Source organism: Microcaecilia unicolor, chromosome 6 (genome assembly GCF_901765095.1).
Source record: "Microcaecilia unicolor chromosome 6, aMicUni1.1, whole genome shotgun sequence".
Lineage (NCBI taxonomy): Eukaryota > Metazoa > Chordata > Amphibia > Gymnophiona > Siphonopidae > Microcaecilia > Microcaecilia unicolor.
Genome location: NC_044036.1, coordinates 325,478,485 through 325,503,767, shown reverse-complemented (window position 1 = coordinate 325,503,767; position 25,283 = coordinate 325,478,485). Strand labels below are relative to the sequence as shown.

Here is a 25,283-nt window from a genome sequence, read left to right as displayed (position 1 = left end):
TCACTCTGCTGCTCCCCAGTATCTCTCCACACTCGTCCTTCCCTACACCCCTTCCCGTGCACTCCGCTCCATGGATAAATCCTTCTTATCTGTTCCCTTCTCCACTACTGCCAACTCCAGACTTCGCGCCTTCTGTCTCGCTGCACCCTACGCCTGGAATAAACTTCCTGAGCCCCTACGTCTTGCCCCGTCCTTGGCCACCTTTAAATCTAGACTGAAAGCCCACCTCTTTAACATTGCTTTTGACTCGTAACCACTCGCCTCCACCTACCCTCTCTTCCTTCCCGTTCACATTAATTGATTTGATTTGCTTACTTTATTTTTTTTTTTGTCTATTAGATTGTAAGCTCTTTGAGCAGGGACTATCTTTCTTCTATGTTTGTGCAGCGCTGCGTATGCCTTGTAGCGCTATAGAAATGCTAAATAGTAGTAGTAGTAGTAGAAAGTGTACAAGAAGTGCAGAATTTTTATTTTGTTTATGTTTGACCGTGTCTGGGAAAAGATGACTAAAGTCTCCCATCCAAAGTGTTGAGAATGGCCGATTTTTGATGTCATGGGTCCATAAGCAGTCTACAAAAGTTACATTTCAACTTCTGTAACTTTTTAATTTTCTCACATAAAGGATGGGGTTTGGACAACGTGCAGGACGTCAGACTCACAGAAACAGAACGAAGTCTTGCGCCAGAAGAAGAGGACCTCGGCTGGCGGGGGTTGGGGTCCCCCGCCAGCAAAGGTAGGTGACGGCAGTGGCGGGGGAGGGTTGGCAGCGGGAGGGGGGTCAAGAGGATCATCAGCATGGGGGGGGTTCAAAGTTGTTGGTGGTGGTGGCGGCGGCGCCGGGGGGGGGGGTGGCTAAAATGTGCCCCCTCACCTCGGGCTCTGGATCTCCCTCCTGCCGGTCTGGCTACGCCCCTGGCCCGAGGTGAAGGGAAGAGAAAGCAGGGCGGGCAATGAGGTGGCGCCGGAGACCCATGCTGGATGAAGTCTTCAGCTGGTGGGGGTTGGGGATCCCTGTCAGCCAACCAGGGGCCCAAAGCAAATTTGGGGGGGGGCCCAGGCCCCCGTGGTCCCACCTAGTTATGCCACTGTTTTAGTTACCTTTTCCTAGAGATGGTAACATACAGGATTTTTTTTTTCAAAGAATTTTTAGAAACCCAGTACTTCAGTGTATATGGATGAGATATCATAAACATTCCTCACCTCTCTCAAGATACCTAATTTTCCACAATTCCACTATCCTCATAAGAAAAATTGTCATTTTCATATGAGACATTATGGATATGGGAATATATTCATCTTGATGAATGTCATGTGAAAAGTATGAACAATTTTGGTATTTGCACTTTAAAGACATAGGGCCGATATTCGTACCGTGGGAGTCAGATTGCCGATGTCCGAAGAGTGCATCTAACATCACGGTTATTCTATTCGGCTGGTTATCCTCAAATTCGGTTGTAATTATATCACTACAAAAGGACCTCTGAGGAAGGCTGGTATGCCGAAACACGGCCCGTGTTGGGCCTTACTCTGACTTTTGAGGTTTAACCCATGTTTGAATAAACTTGATGGATTTTAATACCAGTTGGTCTTGGAAGACTTTTATTCATCTTGGACTTTTTTTTTTTGGTGACTTCCACATTTTTTGTGTTCTTAATAAAAAAAAAAAAAAAATCCAACCTGTGACCATTTTTCATCCATGCTAGAAAGTGGCTGGAGTGTCAAACCCAGTGTGTTTCTTCTAGCAAAAAAGGTGCCAGTACTCAAATGCTAGGCCACCCTTCAGGGGTGGGGTGATCACTGAGGGACCCACCCCACAATGGCCAGGCCCCCTGCAACCAGTCACAGAATCTATGACAAGGCAGAATTAGTGTGTAGAGCCTGACCTCTTTCATTAACATTTGGGGTCCATAGGTCAATTTTAGGAGACAATGGAAAAGGTGCCTGTACTCAGTACCCCCTCAAAAAAAAAAGCCCTGGTCAAACCGACGTGCTAATTGCAGCCCCGGCCAATTTCTAGCATGCTTTGGTAAATGGACCCCTTTCTGGGGTGTCACTTAGGCAGTTTTATTTATTATTTAGATTTTGCTCACACCTTTTTCAGTAGCAGCTCTAGGTGAGGTACATTCAGGTACACTGGATATTTCTGTGTTCCAGGGGGGTTCACAATCTAAGTTTGTACCTGAGGCAATGGAGGGTTAAGTGACTTGCCCAAGATCACAAGGAGCAGCAGTGGGATTTGAACTAGCCACCTCCGGATTGCAAGCCCAATGCTCTAACCACTAGGCCAGTCCTCTTAAATGCTGAATATTGCACTTAACTGCGTAAGAGAGAGCCGGCTGCATAAACCTGGATATTCAGTGCCTGTGCCTGGATATGGCTTGGCATTGATTATCAGGGGATAACGCTGGTGGCGGTGGCAAAAAAACACTCACCCCTACTGGTTAAATATCTAGCCCTAAGTTGTTTAATGCACATTGAAATAACAACAGAACATTTTCTTCTCCTTTTTTTTTTTGTGTTGTTGTGGATTGGAAATGACACAAAATGGAACAACTCATTTTGTTTATATTTTGTGTCACTGGAGAAAGACAGCACACCTCTATTAAAAGGCCAGGTTCGAGACAGACAGACATTGCGTAGTGAAGTGTTAACGTTTTCAAGTCTCCCTTTCGCAAGCACTTAACCGGTCACGGCTCCTGCTAGTCCTTTTAGTAAAAGGCCGCTGCCTGATTCAGTGTTTGCTAAATATTTATTTGGAGACAGGAGGAGACACAGAAGCATTCTGTACACAGAACAGACTCCAGGGCTGATTATTAGCTGCCGAGCCTATCCAAATATTTAAGGCTTAGCCCTAAAGTAAATGCAGTTAATTTGCCTACACAAGTCGAAAGTGAAAATATGAACATGTCAGAATGAGCAGGCTAATAACCTCTCCTGTAGCTATTATTGTTTTCCCATGAAACTACAGAACAAGGGAAAGAAGGAAGTTTCACAAGGCGGCTAAAGCAAAGTCTTGCTTGTCTGTCAGCTCTCTATGGATGACTATAAATTAAAAAAAAAAAATCCAACCATGTACTGTTAAAGAAAAATCTCCCTCCTCAGTGACTTAAACCAGGGGCGTAGCCAGACTTTGGCGGGGGGGGGGGGGGGAGGGGGGGGTCAAGAGCCCTAGGTGCGGGGGCTCATTTTAGCCCCCTGCCATTTTTGACAGCCCCGGCGCCGCCGCCCCTCCCCCGTCCCTTTCGACCCCCCCTTCCGCCGCCGCCAACACTCCCCACCACCGCCAGGTACCTTTTCTGGCGGAAGTCCACAACCCCTGCCAGCCGAAGTCCCCTTCAGCGCCAGTCTCTGAGTCTGGTGCGTTCGCTGATCTGGATTCTGGTTCTGTGAGTCCTGACGTCCTTCACGTTCCTATGTGCAGGACGTCAGGACTCACAGAAACAGAATACAGCTCAGCAACGCGCCGGAGACCAGCGCTGAAGAGGACTTCAGCTGGCAGGGGTTGGAGACCCCCACCAGCAAAGGTACCTGATGGCGGGGGCGAGGGAGGGTTGGCAGCGGGGGAGGGTTGGCGGGGGGGGGTGAAAGCAGGGGGGCCAGGGCTAAATCTGTGGGGGCCCATGCCCTTGTGGCCCCACCTAGCTACGTCCCTGACTCCAACATATAAAAACCATACCTATGAAGCTTGATTTCTGATTCACTGAGGGGTCCTTTACTAAGCCGCGTAAGCGTCTACACGCGCCCAATGTGTGCCAAAATGGAGTTACCGCCCGACTACCATATGGCTCTTGCGGTAATTTCATTTTTGGCGTGCGTCTAATGCGCGCATCTGAAAAATATTTTTTATTTTCGGGCGCCTGTAATGGATGCTTGCCAAATGGCATTTGGCGCACGTAGGTCATTACCGCCCCGTTACCGTGTGAGTCTTTACCGCTAGTACAATGTCTGACAGTAAAGTCTCAGACCCAAAATAGACGCGTGGCAATTTTCATTTTGCCGCACGTCCATTTTCGACAGAAATAAAAAAAAAGGTCTTTTTTACAGGTGCGCTAAAAAATGGATCGGTGCACGCCCAAAACCCGTAGCTACACTACCGCAAGCCATTTTTCAGCGTGCCTTTGTAAATCAGAGGCACAGTCAATTTATGTGAATAACTTAATTGAATAACGAGCCAATTAGTGCTGATAATTGGATGGTAACAACCAATTATCAGCGCTAATTGGGCTTAATTAGGATTTAGGCACACATCAGATCTGCGCATAAATTCTATTGTATGTAACTCTAAGGGGCATGGCTGGGGCATTCTGGGGGGGGGGGGGGGTCCTAAATTTTGAATGCAGAAACATAGAAATTGCCTAAATGTAGGAATATACATTTAAGCCATACACAGGCATGGCTGCATTAACCACCCACGGGGCCCTGGGCAATTTCTTGTGGATGCCCCCCCCCCCCACACCGGTCAAGGGTTCATTGGTTCTGCAGCACCTTCCACCCTTTCCCCACCGGTCCAGCAGTGCAACCTATCTTGTTTCCCAGTAATAAAAAGTGATATAAAGGGATGGAACTGCCATAATTCTACACTGCTGTTGGATCTTCCAATCCTACCCCTACGTCTTGCCCCATCCTTGGCCACCTTTAAATCTAGACTGAAAGCCCACCTCTTTAACATTGCTTTTGACTCGTAACCACTCGCCTCCACCTACCCTCCTCTCCTCCTTCCTGTACACATTAATTGATTTGATTTGCTTACTTTATTTATTTTTTGTCTATTAGATTGTAAGCTCTTTGAGCAGGGACTGTCTTTCTTCTATGTTTGTGCAGCGCTGCGTATGCCTTGTAGCCAGGGGCGTATCTGGACTCCGGCGGTAGGGGGGGCCAGAGCCAGAGGGAGGGGGCACATTTTAGCCCCCCCCCCCCGCCGCCCCCTCCCCGCCATTGCCGGACACCCCCTCCCTTCCCGCTGCCAACCCTCCCTCCCCTCCGTCGCTTACTTTTGCTGGCGGGGGACCCCAACCCCCGCCAGCCAAAATCTGCTTCCTCCTCCGAGTCCTACCTTTAAAAATATTTCTTCAGCTGGCGGGGGACTCAAACCCCCGCCAGCCGACCCGAGATCTTCTTTAACTTTCTTCTATCTTTGTCCTCCGCGTGGCCGACGTGTTGCTGCTGTTGTGCAAAGCTGAAATCCAGTTTCGGAGTCTGACGTCGCAGCACGTTACGACGTCAGTCAGACTCCGAAACTGGATTTCAGCTTTGCACAACAGCAGCAACACGTCGGCCACGCGGAGGATGAAGATAGAAGAAAGTTAAAGAAGATCTCGAGTCGGCTGGCGGGGGTTGGAGTCCCCCGCCAGCAAAAGTAAGCGACGGAGGGGAGGGTTGACGGCGGTAGGGGGGCCAGGGCGAAATCTGCGGGGGCCCAGGCCCCTGTGGCCCCACGCAGATACGCCCCTGCTTGTAGCGCTATAGAAATGCTAAATAGTAGTAGTAGTAGTAGTACTCCTCAGAAACAAGAAATGACAAGGTGCATCATTATTCTGCACCTTGGAGAAGGAGAGTGTGACACAATTTACAGTCTTGGAATCACTGCCACAAAAAGATTGATAAGCATTGATACATCTATAGCTATATAATATCTATATATGTGTATGTGTGTGTGTGTTCTATCTACTTATCATATGCACACACACACCCATGTATAGATAGATACAAAATATATAAATAAGTAAATAAATAAACAAATTATAAATAAATAGATAAAAAAAAACATATATATATACAGTACAGTCTCAATTATACAACCTTCGCTATCCGATTATATGACCATCCATATCCGACAGACTCCCCGTTGACGTCATCTCATCGCCATTTCTGCCATAGAACAGAGGGAAGTTTTGCACCGTTCGTTTGGACCTAGGACTCTACTTTTGCCGCAAAACAACACCGTTGTGAGCCAGGACCCTGCTTTTAATACACAGTCAGTTTTACTCTCTTTCTCTGCAACATTTTTAATAGGTACGTAATGCACTACAGTACTGTATTTTTATTCTTTCCCTTCGGATCTGTAGATCACTTCTGAAATGGCCAGTCAAAAGAAGACAAAAGTTGTTTTGTCTGTAGAGCAGAAACTTGATACCTTAAAAGAGTTGACAAGGATGAATCCATACAAAATACTGCAACAGAACTAGGAGTGGGGAGAGAGTAACAGTTCTTGACTGGAAAAGGCAATGCCGTGAGCTGGAGAAATGGGGCTCAAAATCGTGCATTTACGTATTCATTGGACACTAGAAAATCTATGAAAAAAATGTGAACGCGAGAAGGTGAGCGAAGCCTTATTCCTGTGGTTCACACAGCAAAGAGACAAGGACATACCTGTATCAGGACTTATATTGCAAGAGAAAACCCTGGTTTTTCAAAAAGAATTCAATGAAGATGACCCTGATTTCACTGCTAGTATCCGATGGCTGGATCATCGGAAGAAAAGATATGCGATAAGGCAGCTCTACATTGCTGGAAAAAAGCTGTCAGCTAACTCTGAAGAATTTGTCACATTCAGAGCGAAATTTCAGCATCTCCTTAAAAAGGAAGGCATATCAAGGGACCAGATATATAACTATGATGACATCGGGTTAAATTTTAAAATGTTGCCATCAAGAACTCTTTCATTGCAGCTCAAAGCCTTGGCTCCAGGTTATAAATGGAGCAAAGAAAGAGAGACTTTGTTTTTGCATTGTTTTCCATAATATCAAACCTTTCACTTATCTGACCAAAGTTCTGTCCCATTTATGTCAGATAATCAAGATTGTAAATATATATATTTACAGTGATTGGGAAAAAAAGGAATTCCTTGGATTTTGTGATCTTAGTTGTTTAACAGCATAATGTAAGCACATTTGGGTAGCTTATATCAAAATAAATGTCAAACAATGCTTTGCATGATTAATCATAGAACTCCATCTCCCCTGGAAGCACATGACGATTCTCCCCCGATATGGCAAGAGACCCTCTCTTTTCCTCTCACCTTCTTTTTCTTGAGGCAGCCACTAGCGACAGGAATGAGTAGGGTTCTTTCTTGCTCCCATGGTCTCCACTGGACCACCAGGGCCTTCAAGTAGGCCCCGGAGTTGGGGGGGGGGGGGGAGGTTGGAATGGGTCTTGGCCTTGGGGGGAGCTGGGAGGAGGTCTATAGCCATATCGGGAAGGTGGATGGGGGAGGGAGGTATGGATTTATCTGGGGGGTGTGCGGGAGGGAGCTGGAAGTACAAAGGATCATTTTGAATGTTATACTGGTTCCAGCCGCTTTTCAGTCAGGACCCGCATAAGCTCCACGGCCACTGCTGTCTCAGTTAGCCCTGGATATTCAGTGCCAGTGCCCAGATATGGCCCGGCACTGAAAATCTGCCACTCATTCTGCCTGTGGCAGTGCTGATGGCTATTCCAGTCCTGCCCCTCAGAAACAGGAAGTGACATCAGAAGGGGCAGAACTGGCAGAGCCATCAGCACTGCAGACTGATGGTGACTCTGTGCCTTTATGTCGCTTTTTATCCCTGAGAAGCAGCTGTATCAGGAAGGGGAACAGAACGAACGAAGATGCTGAACCAGAGGGGACCATGTGCTCAGAGCTGCTTTTATTTATGGGTCCCCTGTTAAGCTGGGCCCGGGGCAGCTGTACCCTTTGCCTATTTGTAAAAATGGCCCCATGCAAGGCAAAAATCTTTGGTTCATTGCATTAGAACATTTTAGTGCATGTTAATCAATTATTATGCATGTTATTTTCTAGATTAACCTGCAACCTGTATTATATCAATTCTGCATGCTGTACAATTCTTAAAAGTGCTTTAACAAACCAAATGTGTGTGCTCTAATGAATGCATTTTCCCTAAAAACTAGCAGAAACATTGTCCAAAGCATCTGGCCTTCCCATGCTCATGGTCTCTCCTTGCAGGTCACCTCAACCTTCTTGGAAGCTCCCTGTATTCTTGCTGCTGCTGTATGTGTATGCGACATAACCACTACTCTGTCCAGTGCTATCATGGAAACATAAGCTTGTAGGACAAAATTAACTAATGATTTTTGATTATATATGTTTTTGGTTAATTGCATAACAGGATTGTAGTGTGTCACAGATATCAATTTTGATGTAATGAATTTGCTTATTTCTGAGTACATTATTATGCAAAATGCAGCTATTTTTGGGATATGTAAAAGGCCATACAGAATACAGAATATAATTAAGACATAAGTATTGCCACACTGGGACAGAGCAAAGGTCCGTCAAGCCCAGCATCCTGTTTCCAACAGTGGCCAATCCAAGTCACAAATACCTGTCAAGATCCCCAAAACGTTCATTACATTTTATGCTGCTTATCCTAGAAATAAGCAGTGGATTTTCCCCAAGTCATTTTAATAATGGTCTATGGACTTTTCCTTTAGGAAGCTGTCCAAACCTTTTTAAAACCCCGCTAAGCTAACCGTCTTTACCACATTCTCTGGCAATGAATTCCAGAGTTTAATTACACATTGAGTGAAGAAAATATTTCTCCGATTCATTTTAAATTTACTACTTTGTAGCTTCATTGCATGCCCCTTAGTCCTAGTATTTTTGGAAAGAGTAAACAAACGATTCACGTTTACCCGTTCCACTCCACTCATTATTTTAGAGACCTCTATCATATCTCCCCTCTGCCATCTTTTCTCCAAGCTGAACAGCCCTAGCCACTCCAGCCTTTCCTCATAGGGAAGTCGTCCCATCCCCTTTATCATTTTCGTCACCCTTCTCTGTCCCTTTTCTAATTCCACTGTATCTTTTTTGAGATGCGGTGACTAGAATTGAAAACAATATTCGAGGTGCGGTATCCCACTTGAGATTTGACAGTGTGGCAAGATGCAGACCATGCCACATCTTTTGGTCTATCCACAGCAAGAGGAGAGCCCCCGCACTGTCTAGGATTTCGCTGAGGCCAACTCATGAACACTGAAATGTGGTCATTAATGGAAAGAGATGTGACTGTGGTGATGAACATAAGTCCAACAGAGGACCGACTGGATCACCAGCCCTCTCATTTGTCTATTTGAGCGTGGAAAGGAGGAGTTTAATTCACAAGATATGTCTCATCCCTTAGAGTAAACAATATATTTCATCAACTTGGAGCCAAAGTCTCCCTTATTATTGAATTGGATATTTCATATATCCTTTTCACAAATTACTGTTCATGAAATATTCATTCAGAAATTACTCCTCATATTTCAAATATTCTATAATACTTATCACCATCAAAAATAGGAGGAAAAGGGTGAGCTCAAAAATATGAGGGTCAAACATGCCCCCTCGTATGTAGGCAACAAAGACAGCACCCCTTAAATATCATCCTTGCTCAAATTTTTAAAAAAATCCCCAATAGATTTTCTAAAAATGAGCACATACATTAAATTGAATAAATGTCACTTAATTGACTGATCATATGTCCTCAATGCATGTACCATCAACACTGCAGTTGATCCTTCAGAGAAACAAGAAATGCCATATTGAAGCAGACCAACCTCAGCAGTCAGCAGCAATATCCAAAGAATCGGGGGGGGGGGGGAGGGGAGGGGGAGGCAGCAGCAGTGGTGGCTGTACTGACTTGGGGACTCCTCTTTTGGCTGCCTAAGTTGGAAAATTTCTGGCCGAGACAAGTTCTTTGGCTGGGGAAAGGGGCTTGAGGATCCCCGCCAGCTACCCCAAAGGAGCACCAATTATAGAATGGCCCCTCCCCAAAGTGGGTAGGCGCTGGCCCACCTGGGTCAATCTGTGGCTATGTCACTGCTTTATGACACTACTCCCCTATATTAAGAGATCACTAGGGTTATGTTCGGCGGCTCTTTTTGGCTTCATTTTGGTAGTGATAGTTGAGGGAGACAAGTTTCAGAATCTTTTTATTTTAGTTTGATTTATAATTTTTAATGTGGTTTTTTTCCCCATTACTTTTCACATTTATTTTAATGCTATTTATAGAGTATGTGCTCTTAAAACAAAACCAAACAAAAAGAAATAAAAGCAAATATCATTGGATTTTTCTTTAAATAAATTGAAACAAGCCTGTTTCGTTGCATTCATCATTTTGTTTTACAAAGAAAACACACCCTAGAGTTCTTTCCCACTCAGGATCCTCCTGCAACCCAAACTTGCTTTCCTTCCCTATTCTGTCCCCCACTTACATGGAGACATGGAATTGAGTTGTGTCCTTGAACCATCCCTGTAATCCTGTGGTTCCCTGTGATGGGCTGTTTCGGAGCACGTGTCCAGCTCCGTATGTCTTTTGGGACTCTTTCTATTGGCTTGCCTTGTTCTCTGTGCTAGTTGCCCTCTCTTCCTCTCCTCATCGGGTCTGTAAGAGTTAGTCTGCAGCATATCTCCTCTGTGAACTGAAAATGCCTATGCTGTATTTTTCTGTAAGACTCCTTTCAAACTATTGTGACGCTATCAAGATTTTACCAATGTAAAAATACAAACAGCATCACTCTCAGCCTATTGTTGAATTACTTCCAGCTTCTCTCTCGTATGGAGAGAGAGCTGGCGGAGAACAGACTCCTAATTTGCAAGGCAAGATCTTTTGTCCAGCACATCTAAACTGTAAGTCATTTTTTTCTTGTTTGATTACTGCATTAAAGAAGATTTTGGTTCAAAGTGATGCTCTATACTCTGGTTTAAGTTGCATGCCAATCACACCCAGTGAGAGAGTAGAACACTCCTGGAAAACCTAAAGGCTTCAACCTTGAGTCTCAGCTACCTCCTAGGGGTGGGGAAGGGGGGAGGGAAGAGCCTAAGATGAGAGAAAAGACAGAATACAAGACAGGTGAGATACTTCTGTTATATAGACTCTACTTTCCTGACTCAGATTCCTTTCATTGGGAAGTGTCTAAAACATAATGCCCTCATCTCTGGCATCATTATTAAAAGCTGGTGAAGACTGCCAATTTGCCAAACAATTGGTAGGGAGCATTTCTGAAACACCGTTACCCCAGTGTACACGTTTTCATTCAGGAGTTGCCTAAATTGTTTTTCACTTTATCCATGTCAATCTAGATTCAGACCTGGTTATGGATCAGAAACAGTCCTCGTATCCCTGCTAGATGATCTTCACAGAAACCGAAGCAAGGGATTTCTCAGCAGCTTTTGACACTGTGGATCATGATATCTTGCTAGCACGACTGACAGAAACAGGTATCAATGGAACAGTACTTGCCTGGTTCAGATCCTATCTATCAGACAGGCAACAATCTATAATGATTGGCAGCAACTCATCACCACCATGGACACTGACCTGCGGGGTACCACAAGGATCGATACTGTCACCTATTCTGTTCAATATCTACCTCAAGCCACTAGCTGAGCTGATTCGATCAATGGACACTCAGGTCTACATCTATGCAGATGATGTGCAGCTACTCATACTCATTGAACCTGACTTACCTACAGCCTTGAATAAACTGATCACTTATCTAACATCAATTCAAGAATGGGCTAAACACAACAAACTTTGCCTGAACCCAAGTAAAACCGAGCTTCTCTGGGTCCCTAACACAAGTGGATACATACCTGACATCAAAATCCCTTTTGGGAAGTATGAACTCCCCCTCAAATCACAAGTCAGGAGCCTTGGAATACAGTTAGATTCAACACTTACTCTGATTCCCCAAATCCAAGCAACCTTCAAGAGCTGCTTCTACAATTTGTGACAGCTACGCTGCCTCTCATCTTACATCGAGAAGGTAAATCTTATCCCAGTTGTGCATGCCATGGTAACATCAAGACTGGATTACTGCAATGCACTATACAATGGTCTGACTACAAAGGACCTGCACCAGCTCCAGTTGATTCAGAATGCAGCAGCAAGACTCACAGAAGGCTGCAAGCGACGTGGCCACATCACACCATTTTTGCAAAAACTTCATTGGCTACCAGTACAATACAGGACTAAATTTAAAACTCTATGTCTGATCTTCAAGGCCCTAAAAGGAAATGGCCCAGAGTATCTGAAGAATAGGATGATCCTCTACACACCGCCAAGGACACTAAGGTCCTCCCAAGGACTTTCACTAACTACACCCTCTACAAAAGACATTACACGATGTGATACTCGCAAGTGAGCTTTCTCCGGAGTAGCCCCCACACTTTGGAATGCATTGCCTGAAAGGATCCGCTTAACACAAGACCACCTCTACTTCAGGAAGCAAGTGAAAGCTTGGCTCTTCAACCAAGCCTTTAATGGAAGAAGTAACTAACTTGTTAGTCTCACTCACACACACAAGGATTGACTCGGGCTGCACATACTGCAGCGGGACATGTTTATCCACTCCTACCCTAGTTGAGATAATTTTTAACTACCTCTCTGACCTCACGTGCAACTTTCTTCAATCAATCACCTTACTTTCTAATTCTTCCTACTTTCTTACTCATTTATATGTTACAACTTTGCCTTACCCTTCACTACTAATTATAATGTTCTAGTGCATATTGTGTTGTCATTGTAAATAGTATACCATGCCATACTTTGTATTGTTGCTCGAATATTTTTACTGCTGTAATTGCCTATTGCTCATGTTTGATCTATTCTTACTGTACACCGCCTTGAGTGAATGCCTTCAAAAAGGCGGTAAATAAATCCTAATAAATAAATAAATTTAATAATGAGGGCTATATTATATATATGTTGCCTAAAAAACTGTCACTGAAGGAAAACACGCTTAGGTGTATTCTGTAAATAGCGCCTAAAGTTAGGTGCAGTTTACAGAATACACCTAAATCTGTTCACGAGACTAGAATTTAGGCGCAACTATTTATGCAAATGAAAACCTGGTGTAAATGCCCACACCTAACTTTGTGCATGGAGCGGGTTATTCTATTTTTTATTTTATTTATATATTTATGAGGATTTATTTACTGCCTTTTTGAAGGAATTCACTCGGTGGTGTACAATAAGAATAAATCAAACATGAGCAATAGACAATTACAGCAGTAAAAATATTCAAATAACAATACAAAGTATTGATGCCCTGTGGGATTCAGCAACCCTAGAGGAGTGCCATTCGGAGGACAATGCCCAGATGGTGGGGAAAGATGATGTTCGGAGTAGGCAGGAGCAATTGGGTATCGCTCCTGCCTGAAGTGCCCCTGGACCCCCAGTCAACCCCCTTCTGGACTCCATAGACTGCCCCTGGACCACCAACGACTACTAAAGTAGGCACTATGGGGGTGGGCGGGCCGGTCGAGGAGGGACCCAGAGCTGCGGGCCAGGAGCATCAGGCCACGGTTTTGCGGCCCGATGCTCCCAGATGGTAAAACCCAGCAAAAAGTTGGGGTTATGCTTTGGAGGCCCTAACATGAATTGCGAAGTATCACTGCAAATCGTGTTAGATTATTTGCTGTAATGAGATGTAAAACATGCATTTGCATATTTTGCATCTCATTACTCATTAACCTGTGATGATTTAAATATAGCTGTAATATTTTTAGAAAAGCAACGTTAGGACTGTTTAACTCTCATTAAGGGCCAATTATTGTGACTTAACACCACTTGATGACCCCTCCCCCCTTAGTGAAGTTGAAACAGTAAAACAGAGGGATTTATTCTGATCTGAACATAAAAAAACACACATTTTTGTTATGGAGAAGATTTAACAAGTATAAAAGATAAATATGCTCATTGGCGGTTTGAAAGACAGAGAAGCGGTTGTCTGCTTAGGTAATGTTACATCTGCTTAGACCCTTAACTTGTCCATATTTAAACTCCATGGTCAGCAGGGGCGTAGCCAGACACCCAATTTTGGGTGGGCCTGGGCCCAAGATGGGTGGGCAGAAGAACTCCGCCTTGTCCCACAAGTGATTTGATCTCTCCCTCACTCGCCTGCATACCATATGGTCTCTCAAAAATCCCCCCATCCCCTGCATACCTTTTAAAGAGCAGCTTTTCACCGGCAGCAAGCAGCAACTAATGCACACTGCTCAAGGTGACCCCACAGCCTTCCCTCTGATGCAACTTCCTGTTTCCGCATAGGCGGAAGTATATCAGAGGGAAGGCTATGGGGCTGGTTTGAGCAGTATGTATCAGTCGCTACTCACTGCAGGCAAAGATTTGCTGTTTACAAGGTATGCAGGAGGAACAGTTGTTGGGAGTTTTCGGCTGGTGAGGCTTGGGAATCCTTGCCATCATAGGTGTGCTGTTACTGGGTGGGCCTGAGCCCAAAATGGATGGGCCTGGGCCCACCCGGGCCCACCCTTGGCTACGCCACTGGGTCAGCATTTGCATTTTTTTTTCAATATTTAGCATTAGTACTTGGATAATGAGCAGTGCTGAATATGGAGGTAAATATACAGGGGCAAGTACCCCTTCTATCTGAATACAGGCAATATTCAAACTGCAATCCAGGTACTGCAGTGGCGTACCAAGGGGGGGTGGTGGGGGCGGTCCGCCCCGGGTGCACGCCGCTGGGGGGTGCCGCAGCGTGCGCCTGCTGCGAGAGTTCGCTAACTTCTCTCATTCGCTGCAGCTCCCTCTGTCCCGGGGGAAGAGGGGTTGGTGGCTGGGAGGCGAGGATAGTAGATGGCAGACTTATACGGTCTGTACCAGAGCCAATGATGGGAGGCGGGTCTGGTGGTTGGGAGGCAGGGAATACTGCTGGGCAGATTATACGGTCTGAGATGGAGATGGGAGGCGGGACCGATGGTTGGGAGGCGGGGAATACCGCTGGGCCCTGAAATAAAATTAAACAGGTACAAATCAAGGTAAGGTACAAATCAAGGGCAGACTTATACGGTCTGTGATAGAGAAGGGAGGTGGGACTGGTGGTTGGGAGGCGGGGAATACTGCTGGGCAGATTTATACGGTCTGTGCCCTGAAAAAGACAGGTACAAATCAAGGTAAGGTATACACATATGAGTTTATCTTGTTGGGCAGACTAGATGGACCGTGCGGGTCTTTTCTGCCGTCATCTACTATGTTACTATGTTACTATATGGGAAAAGTCAACAGCATATCTTATGAATGGAGTGGAATGGACGCAACTCCTAGCGGTCAGAGCACTGGTCTTGACATCCAGAGGTGGCCAGTTCAAATCCCACTGCTGCTACTTGTGGTCTTGGGCAAATCACTTAACCCTCCATTGCCTCAGGTACAAACTTAGGTTGTGAGCCCTCCTGGGACAGAGAAATTTCCAGAGTACCTGAGTATAACTCACCTTGAGCTACTACTGAAAAAGGTGTGAGCAAAATATAAATATCAAATGAAAACAAACAGGAAAATTCATATTTTATTGTTTGCTGATAACAGTGCACACTGTTTCAAGAGTGCGCACTGCTTGTAAAGAAGGCATCCATTGCAATCATGCAAAACCACTAAATACGCACACATCGTTCTCCTGATTCTATAAAAGTTGCCAAAACTTGCACATACAAATTTAAGCATGTTCCTGATTTACATGTGCAAGTTAATAGAATAATGCAGTGGTGTAGCTACGTGGGGCCACGGGGGCCTGGGCCCCCGTAGATGTGGCCCTGGACCCCACTGCCGACGATCCTCTCGACCCCCCTCCCGCCGCCAACTCTCCCCCGCCGCCGCCGTGAGACTCACAGAAACAGAACGAAGCCTTGCGCTGGAAGAAGAGGACCTCGGATGGCAGGGGTCCCCCGCCAGCAAAGGAAGCCAATGGCGGGGGAGGGTTGGCAGCGGGAGGGGGGCCAAGAGGGTCGTTGGCAGGGGGGGGTCAAAGTTGTTGTTGTTGGTGGTGGTGGCGGCGGCGATGGGGGGGGGGTCAAAAATGGCAGTGGGGGGGGGGGGGGGGGGGGGGGGGGCGGCGGGGCTGGGGGGGGGCTAAAATGTGCCCCTTACCTTGGGCTCTGGACCCCCCTCCCGCCGAAGTCTGGCTACGCCCCTGGAATAATGAGCTAATTAGTGCCAATAATTGGCCTTTTAACAAGCAATTAGTGGTACTAATTAGATTTAATTGGGACTTATCCATGTAAGGTTAGGCAAGGGATCTGCGTCTAAAATTTATGTGCGGTTCAAAAAGGGGGCGTGGAAATGGGAGGGTCATGAGCATTTTGGGGTGGATCAGGGTAGTGGTTTTGAGTTATGCATGTAATTGTAGAATAACGGTGTTCTGTGTGTAAATTTAGGCATAGGCATTTGCAGCATGTTTCATTGGTGTAAATGATGGTACCTAAATTTACACATGACCTCTCCGCTTAAGGCGCAGCTTATAGAATACTGCTTACACGGGGTTTTTTCCATCCCTAATATTGACCTATACGTTTTGAAAAAGCATACACTTGTTATTTTCCTATCTTGACCAAACCATGCCACTGGGAACACATCCTACCCATACAACCAAAATTATGAACATAAGAATATAAGAACATAAGCTTTGCCATACTAGGACTGACCGAAGGTTCATCAAGCCCAGAATCCATGTTTCCAACATTGGCCAATCCAGGTCACAAGTACCTGGCAAGATCCCAGAAGAGCAAAACAGATTTTATGCTGCTTATCCTAGAATATGCAATGGATTTTCCCAAGCCCATCTTAACAATGGCTTATGGATTTTTCTTTTAGAAAATCACCCAAACCTTTTTTAAACCCTACTAAGCTAACTCCTTTTACCAAATTCTCTGGCAATAAATTCCAGAGTTGAATTACTCATTGAGTGAAGAAATATTTTCTCCGATTTGTTTTAAATTTACTATTTAGTAGCTTCTTTGCGTGCCCCCTAGTTCTAGTGTTTTTGGAAAGAGTAAACAAACGACTCACATCTACCTGTTCCACTCCACTCAGTATTTTCTAAACGTCTATCATACCTCCCCTCAGCCGTCTCTTCTCCAAGCTGATATTTGAACATCATAGAGTAACATACACGTTCTGACCCTCATGGAAGACTGGCAATTTTCAATAAATCTGATTTACCTGGATAAAAAGCATTTTACCTGTGGAAAACATTCTCTCTACACTCTGTTTTTAGCTTTTCAAGGGTCAGGGGCATAACACATTCCGTTATAAGGTATGCTTATTCTGTAATGTTGTTGAGTTTGCTAACGCGATTTATCAACTCTCCACTGGGACATGGGGAACAGATACAACCTTGTGATATACAAGGAGCCTGGGCTAACATTTCTAGGAGAAACAAGCTAGTATACCAAATTCAAACATCTGAAGAGGGAGGTTAAGAAACCCTGAGTGAGGGGTGTAGGGATTATTCTGTCCTGGGGCAGTGCAGACGTCGTCTGAGGCAGGGAGCAGCAGAAGAAAGGAGACATTGTGGCCCAACTCCAGCACCTCATGTGTGTACAGACGGAAGTGCTTGGCCTGCAGAAGAGAGAGAAAATGGGAGAATTGCAAAATGGCACGTTACATAAATAACAGCAAAGAGATAGAAAACAGCATTAAAAATGCTTAAATTTAAGCCAGGACAGTATCTATCTATCTATCAACATACATACATACAAATATTAATCTATTATACATATATATATAGATACTAGGAAAAAATGCCCGTTTCTGAGGGCAATAAAACGGGCGCTAGCAAGGGGCCCCCTCCCTCCGAGCTACTTGCATTGTTGGGGGTTGGCGTTCGCCTCATGTTTTGGCCCTCGGAGTTATAGCCCCGCCCTCGACGTCATGACGTTTTGACGCGAGGGCGGTGCAGATACTCCAGGGCACACCGGATATCTCGGGCGCCTCAACTTCCGTGGAGGCTTCAGAACGTTGGGGTTGCCTTTTATATAGAGAGATGTGTAAAGTGTGTGTGTGTATCAGAAACTATGGGTTAGGACCCCAAATGGGGTGATGATGTGGGTAGGGTCTCCATAGTTGCATCATTATTTTGCACCTTGGGGGGCAGGGTGGGGGGGGGGGTCACACAATTTTATTTTGTTACAGTCATGGGATCATGACCACAAAAAGATTGATAAGCATTGATATATCTATAGTTATATATGTGTATGTGTTTGTATGTATGTCATAGGCGTAGTTTGACTGTTTCATTTGGGGGGGCAAAAAAATGGGCGGAGCATATTAGCATATCATTTGCATATATACATATGCAAATGAATATGCTAATATGGAGGAAGGAAATGAAATTTACAGGCAAAATATCACAGATGCACATTTCAAAAAGCTGACATTTCAATTAATAAATTATGAATAAAATAAACTATTATTTACCTTTGTTGTCTGATCATGTAGTTTTTCTATTCGCTTTGATCCCAGTGTCTTCTGTTTTATGCAGTGTCTTCTTTCCAGTAGGCTTCCCTCTGCTCCCCACCCTCCCAGTCCCATCCATCTCTTGCTCCTTCCCTCTGCTCCCCACCCTTCCCCGTCCCATCCATCTTCTGTTCCTTCCCTCTGCTCCCCATCCCTCCGTCCCATCCATCTCTTGCTCCTTCCCTCTGCTGTGCCTGACCTCTCCAATCCCATCCATCTCCTGGTCCATCCCTCTGCTCCCCACCCCTCGCAGTCCCATCCATCTCTTGCTCCTTCCCTCTGCTCCCCACCCCTCCCAGTCCCAACCATCTCTTGCTCCTTCCCGCTGCTCCCCACCCCTCCCAGTCCCATCCATCTCCTGCTCCTTCCCTCTGCTCACCTCCTTTCCCAGTCCAATCCAATTCCTGGTCCTTCCCTCTGCTCCCCCCCCACCCCTCCCAGTCCCATCCATCTCTTGCTCCTTCCCACCCCTCCCAGTCCCATCCATCTCCTGCTCCTTCCCACTGCTTCCCACCCTCCCAGTCCCATCCATCTCCTGCTCCTTCCCTCTGCTCCCACCCTCCCAGTCCCATCCATCTCTTGCTCCTTCCCTCTGCTCCCCACCCTTCCCAGTCCCATCCATCTTCTGTTCCTTCCCTCTGCTCACCATCCCTCCGTCCCATCCATCTCTTGCTCCTTCCCTCTGCTGTGCCTGACCTCTCCAAATCCCATCCATCTCCTGGTCCATCCCTCTGCTCCCCACCCCTCGCAGTCCCATCCATCTCTTGCTCCTTCCCTCTGCTCCCCACCCCTCCCAGTCCCAACCATCTCTTGCTCCTTCCCGCTGCTCCCCACCCATCTCCTGCTCCTTCCCTCTGCTCACCTCCTTTCCCAGTCCAATCCAATTCCTGGTCCTTCCCTCTGCTCCCCACCCACCCCTCCCAGTCCCATCCATCTCCTGCTCCTTCCCACCCTCCCAGTCCCATCCATCTCCTGCTCCTTCCCACTGCTTCCCCCCTCCCAGTCCCAACCATCTCCTGCTCCTTCCCACTGCTTCCCACCCTCCCAGTCCCATCCATCTCTTGCTCCTTCCCTCTGCTCCCCACCCCTCCCCCCCGCGCGAGGTCCAAGATGGTGACTCCGTTTACCCCCTCTCTTCCTCCCTCCCTCCCTCCGGCGCAGGCAGCAGTCTTTTCCAGCGTTCCTGGCAGCGGTAGCGATATACACGCTGCCTTCGGTCTGCCCGGAAGCCTTCTCTTCAAGTTCCTGTTCCCACCTATGCGGGAACAGGAACTTGAAGAGAAGGCTCGGGGCAGAGCCAAAGGTAGCGTGTACAACGCTACCGCTGCCAGGAACGCTGGAAAAGACTGCTGCCTGCGCCGGAGGGAGGGAGGAAGAGAGAGGAGTAGACGGAGACGCTCCTCTCCGTCCGCTTGGCTTCCCTGCCCTCTCTGTCTGCATCCCGCCCGAAAGGAAATGACGTCAGAGGAAGGCGGGACGCAGATAGAGAGGGCAGGGAAGCCAAGCGGACGGAGAGGAGCGCGTGCCTGCATGTGTTTTTTTTTTTTTTTTTAAACTTTTTTTTTTTTTTTTTTAACTAATGGCGCGGCAGCGCCTCGCGTCGTTTGGGGGGGCACTGCCCCCCCTCGCCCCCCCCAGTCTACGCCTATGATGTATGTATGTGTGTGTGTATATATGTATATATCATACACACACACACATATGTACGGTGATTGCAAAAGAAAAAAAAAAGGAATCCCCTGGTAGCTTATATGCTTTGCATGATTGACCATCAGGACTCCCCCTCCCTTAGAACCACACGAAAATCCTCCCCGATGGTCAAAAGACCCTCTTCCTTCCTCCCAGTCTCTTTTTCTTGAGGATGCTGCTAGGGGCAGGAGTAGGTAGCATTCCCTCTTGCTCCCATTACCCTCACTGGACCACAAGAACCTTCAGGTAGGCCCGGGGGGGGGGGGGGGCTACCTTGAATTGGGGAGGGTTAGAAGGGGGTCTGAGTTTGAGCTCGGAGGAGGTCTATTGCCATGTCAACGAGCCATAGAAGTGAACTGAGCATACCACGGCAGGGGCGTAGCCAGACAACAGATTTTGGGTGGGCCTAGGCAAGACGTGGGTGGGCACCAAGTGTTCTCCCCCCTCCCCCACCACCAAAAAATACCTCAGCTGGTAGGATAACACTTCTTTCCACCTTGGCAGTCTGTAGCAAGCATGCGCTAAAAACTGAGAATGTGCAGGTGCCAGTATCATGGAGAGTAGCGTTTTTGTTACCATCAGGAGGAAGTCTTCAGTAGGTGGAGCTTGGGATCCCCACCAGCTACCACTAAACATGTGCTACTGTTGGGTGGGCCCGAGCACCCAGGCCTACCTGTGGCTACGCCACTGTACCACGGACCTTGACGAAGTTAAAGAAACTTTGGCTATTGTCGGCCGTGGCCTGCAGGAAGAAACTGTGCATCTATAAGAGCTAAGTTCCTTGTTTTTGGACTTTGAAAATTCAAAATTCAAAAATAATAAGTAATTTGTGGAGGTTTTTTGGCCGATGATAATAGCAAGCGCTCCGGGAAGATAACAGCTTGTGAGCCCAGCACAAAGGAGTCTGTTGAGGCTCTGATATGAATGATTTTTGCAATTTATGTGGGTAAGTATATCATTTCAATAGTATTTGATAAGAGAGGATAATTGTTGGTGATTGAACATTAAAACATGCCATTAATAGAAAAAATAGAATATAGGCCATTTTATGAGCAGTAAAAATAGCTTTAGTGCAGGGGAAAGACCCACTTTTTGCCATAGCTTTGTAAAGGAACCCCTAAAAAAGCTGTCCTTCCCCAGACCCCCTTCCTCTTCGCCCATAACTGGGATCCAAATAGGGCAGCCGTAATCTCCAGACACACTTGACCTGCTGGTACTGCAGTTTAAAATGGGTCCAGTAAACCAGATCGGGGCCTGGAAAGGGGAGGGGAGAGGCAGTTTAAAGACCCAGGTAGAGTAGCCGAGTGGGTGAGAAGGGAGCCCAGATCCTACATCTTTCTAAAAAATGTAATTGTTTCTTTCTTTTAGAATGAAGCAAAAAAAAACCCTACCCCCCCAAAAAACACAACAGCAAACAGAGAAAAGGAAACAAAACTTTTTCCAGTGCAACACCCCTAATTCTTAGCTTCTCAGGGGTCCCCAGGACTCCTGATCTGTACTGCAAATTAGTCGCTGCTGCAGTGGAAGACTAGTCTATTGATTAATGCAGTGAGCTGAGATCCTGGGGACCTGGTTCAATTTCCAGCTTAGCTCCTTGTGACCCTGGACAAGTCACTCAACCATCCATTGCCCCGGGTACAAAAAGCATACCTTTGACTGTGAGCCCACCAGGGACAGAGAAAGTACCTGTGTATAATGTGTACAGCGCTGTGTACAACTGGAAATGATGAGTAGTAAGTAATAGTGCTAAGCAGAGGTAAGCCAGATTGCTTTATTTTCTTCTTAAAAATGTCTGAGGCTCATCTTACGAAGCTATCTCAATGGCTGGCCTTTTGCTCAGGGGCGTAGCCAGACAACAGATTTTGGGTGGGCCTAGGCATGAATTGGGTGGGCACCAAGTGTTCTCCCCCCCCCCCCCCAAAAAAAAAAACTTATCTCAGCTGGTGAGAAAACGCTTCTTTCCACCTTGGCAGCAGGAATGCACTGAAAACTGAGCATGCGCAGGTGCCGGTGTCATGGAGAGTAGTGTTTTCGTTACCATCAGGGGGAAATCTTCAGCTGGCGGAGCTTGGGATTCCCACCAGTTACCACTAAACATGTGCTACTGTTGGGTGGGCCTGAGCCATAAATGGGTGGGCCCTGGCCCACTCAAGCCCACCTGTGGCTACGCCACTGCTTTTGCTGAAGGGGCAGGTCGACATCCCTGTTAACCTAAAACAAATGAAGCGGAAAGCTGGACACCACCGAAGAGCGTTACCTGGTGTAGAGGTAGATGGATCTGCTTCACCAGAGCTTTCACTGCCACCTGGATCTCATAGAAAAGGGGCTGGTTGTAGCTGTCGAAAGCAAGATCCAGATTTTCCACTGATTCTGAGGCAGCCAGGCTTTGGATCCATTCCCACTCGTCTCTACCCACGGAGTCAAGTTAGAAAGATAACACAAGCTCAGTGCCCAGCTATGGTTGAAGGCATTCCAGATCTGTTATCTACTGAATCACTAGGAGACGTCCAATGTAAATGTTTATAAGTGCACTAATTGATTAAAATAACTCTCAAGTATGCCCTGGAAGCAGTAAGAGTGCCAGTTTTTTTCCATCTAGAATTTACTCGGCAGTCGGCATTAAGAGCATCGTTGGAATCCTTTTTGTCTTAGATCTCTCTTTCTTTTTCAAGGCAGAATAGGTATGTTTTGCAGAAGGCTGCATGGGAAGGTGATTTCTTATACAGTATGTAACTTTGCATTTATTTTTTCGCTGTTTATCTCTTTGTGAAAAAAAAGGTTATAACTTACTGGCAGCTACGACCAGGAGAAATGGTTGAACTGAAAATCATGGCATATGGGGTCTTTTGTTAAGGTGCATTAGATTTCGCACTTAAAAGCCCTGATATTCAGATCACGGGAGACAGGTGGACTGTCTCCCGCAGTCCACATGAACCCGGATATTCAATGCTGGGCCGTTTCTGCTGACCGGCATTGAATATCCGGGGGGTTTTCAGGCGGGTTGAAGATAACCGACTATGTCAAAATTCAGACATAGCCAGTTATCTTTAAACCGGTCAAATATGACCACCAAACCCAGTTTTAAAATTGGCAGATAGATGGTTATAGCACGTGATATAACCGGTTATCCGCCAGCCGCTAACCATGGATATTCAGCGGATAGCCGATTATCCCCTGCTGAATATCAGCGGATAGCCAGTTAAGCACTATTTAACCAGTTAGAACCCATTCTGACCAGTTAAATAGCACTACGTATCTGGCAGAATGTATTTTAATGTGCACCAAGTACATATCTAACGCAAGTACTTAGTTGGGGGGACGGGGGGGAATGTTTAGCACGTAATCTGAAGGATACTGCATTAAAATGATTAGTAGCATGCAGTTCTCAGCTTGCAGGTGGCACCCAAGCACAAGGGTTGGATTTTATAAATGGCGCTCAAAAATGGACACCGGAAAAGATTGGCCTTAAGTGCAAAGTCTATAAAGGGGGCACGTTCTTTATAGGATTGTGCTTAACGCCGATTCCCGCACCTTACCTTTGGGTGTCAGATTTACAGCTGCTGAAACTTGGTGTAAATGTTGGCACCCAAGTTGGGTGTGAAGACCCAGTATTCTAGAACACTGCGTGCAATTTATCGGAACACCCATGACGTGACCATGCCACTCCCATGCTCACACCCCCTTTTGAGCTTCATGGGTGCCAGCTTTATAGAAGGGCGTACAGCCAGATGCGTCCGCAAACTCTAACTGGTGCCAATTAATTTCAATTATTGGTTGATAGCGGCCAATTATTGCTTCTTAATGGCTTGTTAATTAATTAGTGCACACATCTCAGGATCACATGCCCAAATTTAGGCACCCAAATATATAGAATCCAGGGGTTAGTGTCTCTTATTTAGGAGGCAGGACACCGTCCTACACTAACTGCACGTCAGTTAGCGCACGGTAAGCACAGCACGTTCAATACAAAAAAAAAGAAAGTGCTTGACATTGAACATTTTTGCTAAAACAAGCATAGAAAGATAAATAACCAAACCCAATGGGTGCAAAAACCACAAAAATTTACACTTCAACAATGCAATGCTATCATACCGAACCAACAACCCCTTCTTCCCCTCCTTCACCATCCCCCCAACCAAATAGGAAACCCCATGAAAGCCATAACTACTAAGTGAAATGTTCATGGTCTCCCACAAGAACACTCAACAAGCCGTAGGGACCCAAAGTAGCGCCAAGAGTGATAATCCCATTGTCGATGGAAAGGAATCAATTGGCCATTGCCAAAGGCAGTCAATTTAGTGACTTGTTATATAAAGCCCATCTTGCAAAGAACTATAGTCTCTGGGAGTAGCTCTGGTTTCCTCCAAGCTGCAGCCATAGCAAGCTTACTGGCAACAAACAGACAATGGGAAGCACTTTCCATGTCCTTTCTCCCTGCCTAGTTTTGTCCCTTCCAAAAAGTGGTCTTTAACACACAATTTACTGTTTGCTAACTGTAAATATGCTGCTTTGGCTGCCCTAAGTTAATCATGCGGTAATGTTGCTGACCGCAGCACCCAGGTAACTCCTGGCTGTCGCCCTAGGCTGGATGTTCAGTGCCTGCACCTGGATATGGGCCGGTACTGAATATCTGGGTTCAATTCAGCTCGCGGTGGACAGTTGAACCAAGGAGATTTGATAACAGGAGATGGCATGAGCCTATCTGGGCCATAATGTGGGCGGAGCTCATGGGCGTAGTTTGAATGTTTCATTTGGGGGGGGGGGGTAAAGGATGGGGCGGGGCATATTAGCATATTCATTTGCATATATATATATATATATATATATATATATATATATATATATATATATATGCAAATGAATATGCTAATATGGAGGAAGGAAGGAAGGAAGGGAGAAAGAGCTGGCTTTTTTGGGAATAACCATACTGAATATGTATGAGATATGCCCCCTCGCCACCCCCCAAACTACGCCCATGGGGAAGCTTGTCTCCCTATCCATGTAATTGTTTTGGGTGTACCAAGATGGCAACAGCTGAACTGAGGAGAATTAAAACCTCCTTGGGTGGAGTGGGTGGAGAGGGTAGAAACCGTCTTCAGCATTGTGACATCATGCTGTCTCCTGTCATCAAACCTCCTTGAGTTGATATTGAGCCCCTAATTGTTAAGTATGGTGCAACCTCTTTTATAGGTTATAGGCCACTGGATTTTGCATTTTCATTGTAAGTCTGTAAATTACAAGAACACTTCATGACTGTTAAAGTGAATCACTTTGTAGTAAGACCTTGAACAAAAGAATCCAAAACACTTACTTGGAAACATTAGCATTGTCTCGTATTTTAACATGGCAGAGGATATTGGGAGT

General features: G+C 46.0%; 1 protein-coding gene across 1 annotated transcript in view; it reads right to left on the bottom strand.

The window, feature by feature from the left end:
- The window catches only part of ANKFN1 (ankyrin repeat and fibronectin type III domain containing 1), a 161,348-nt gene that overhangs the window by 27,553 nt on the left and 108,512 nt on the right, over positions 1-25,283 (bottom strand). The window contains 3 exon segments of the mRNA XM_030206448.1: positions 17,165-17,333; positions 22,177-22,327; positions 25,231-25,282. Coding sequence (XP_030062308.1) covers positions 17,165-17,333; positions 22,177-22,327; positions 25,231-25,282 — 372 coding nt within the window.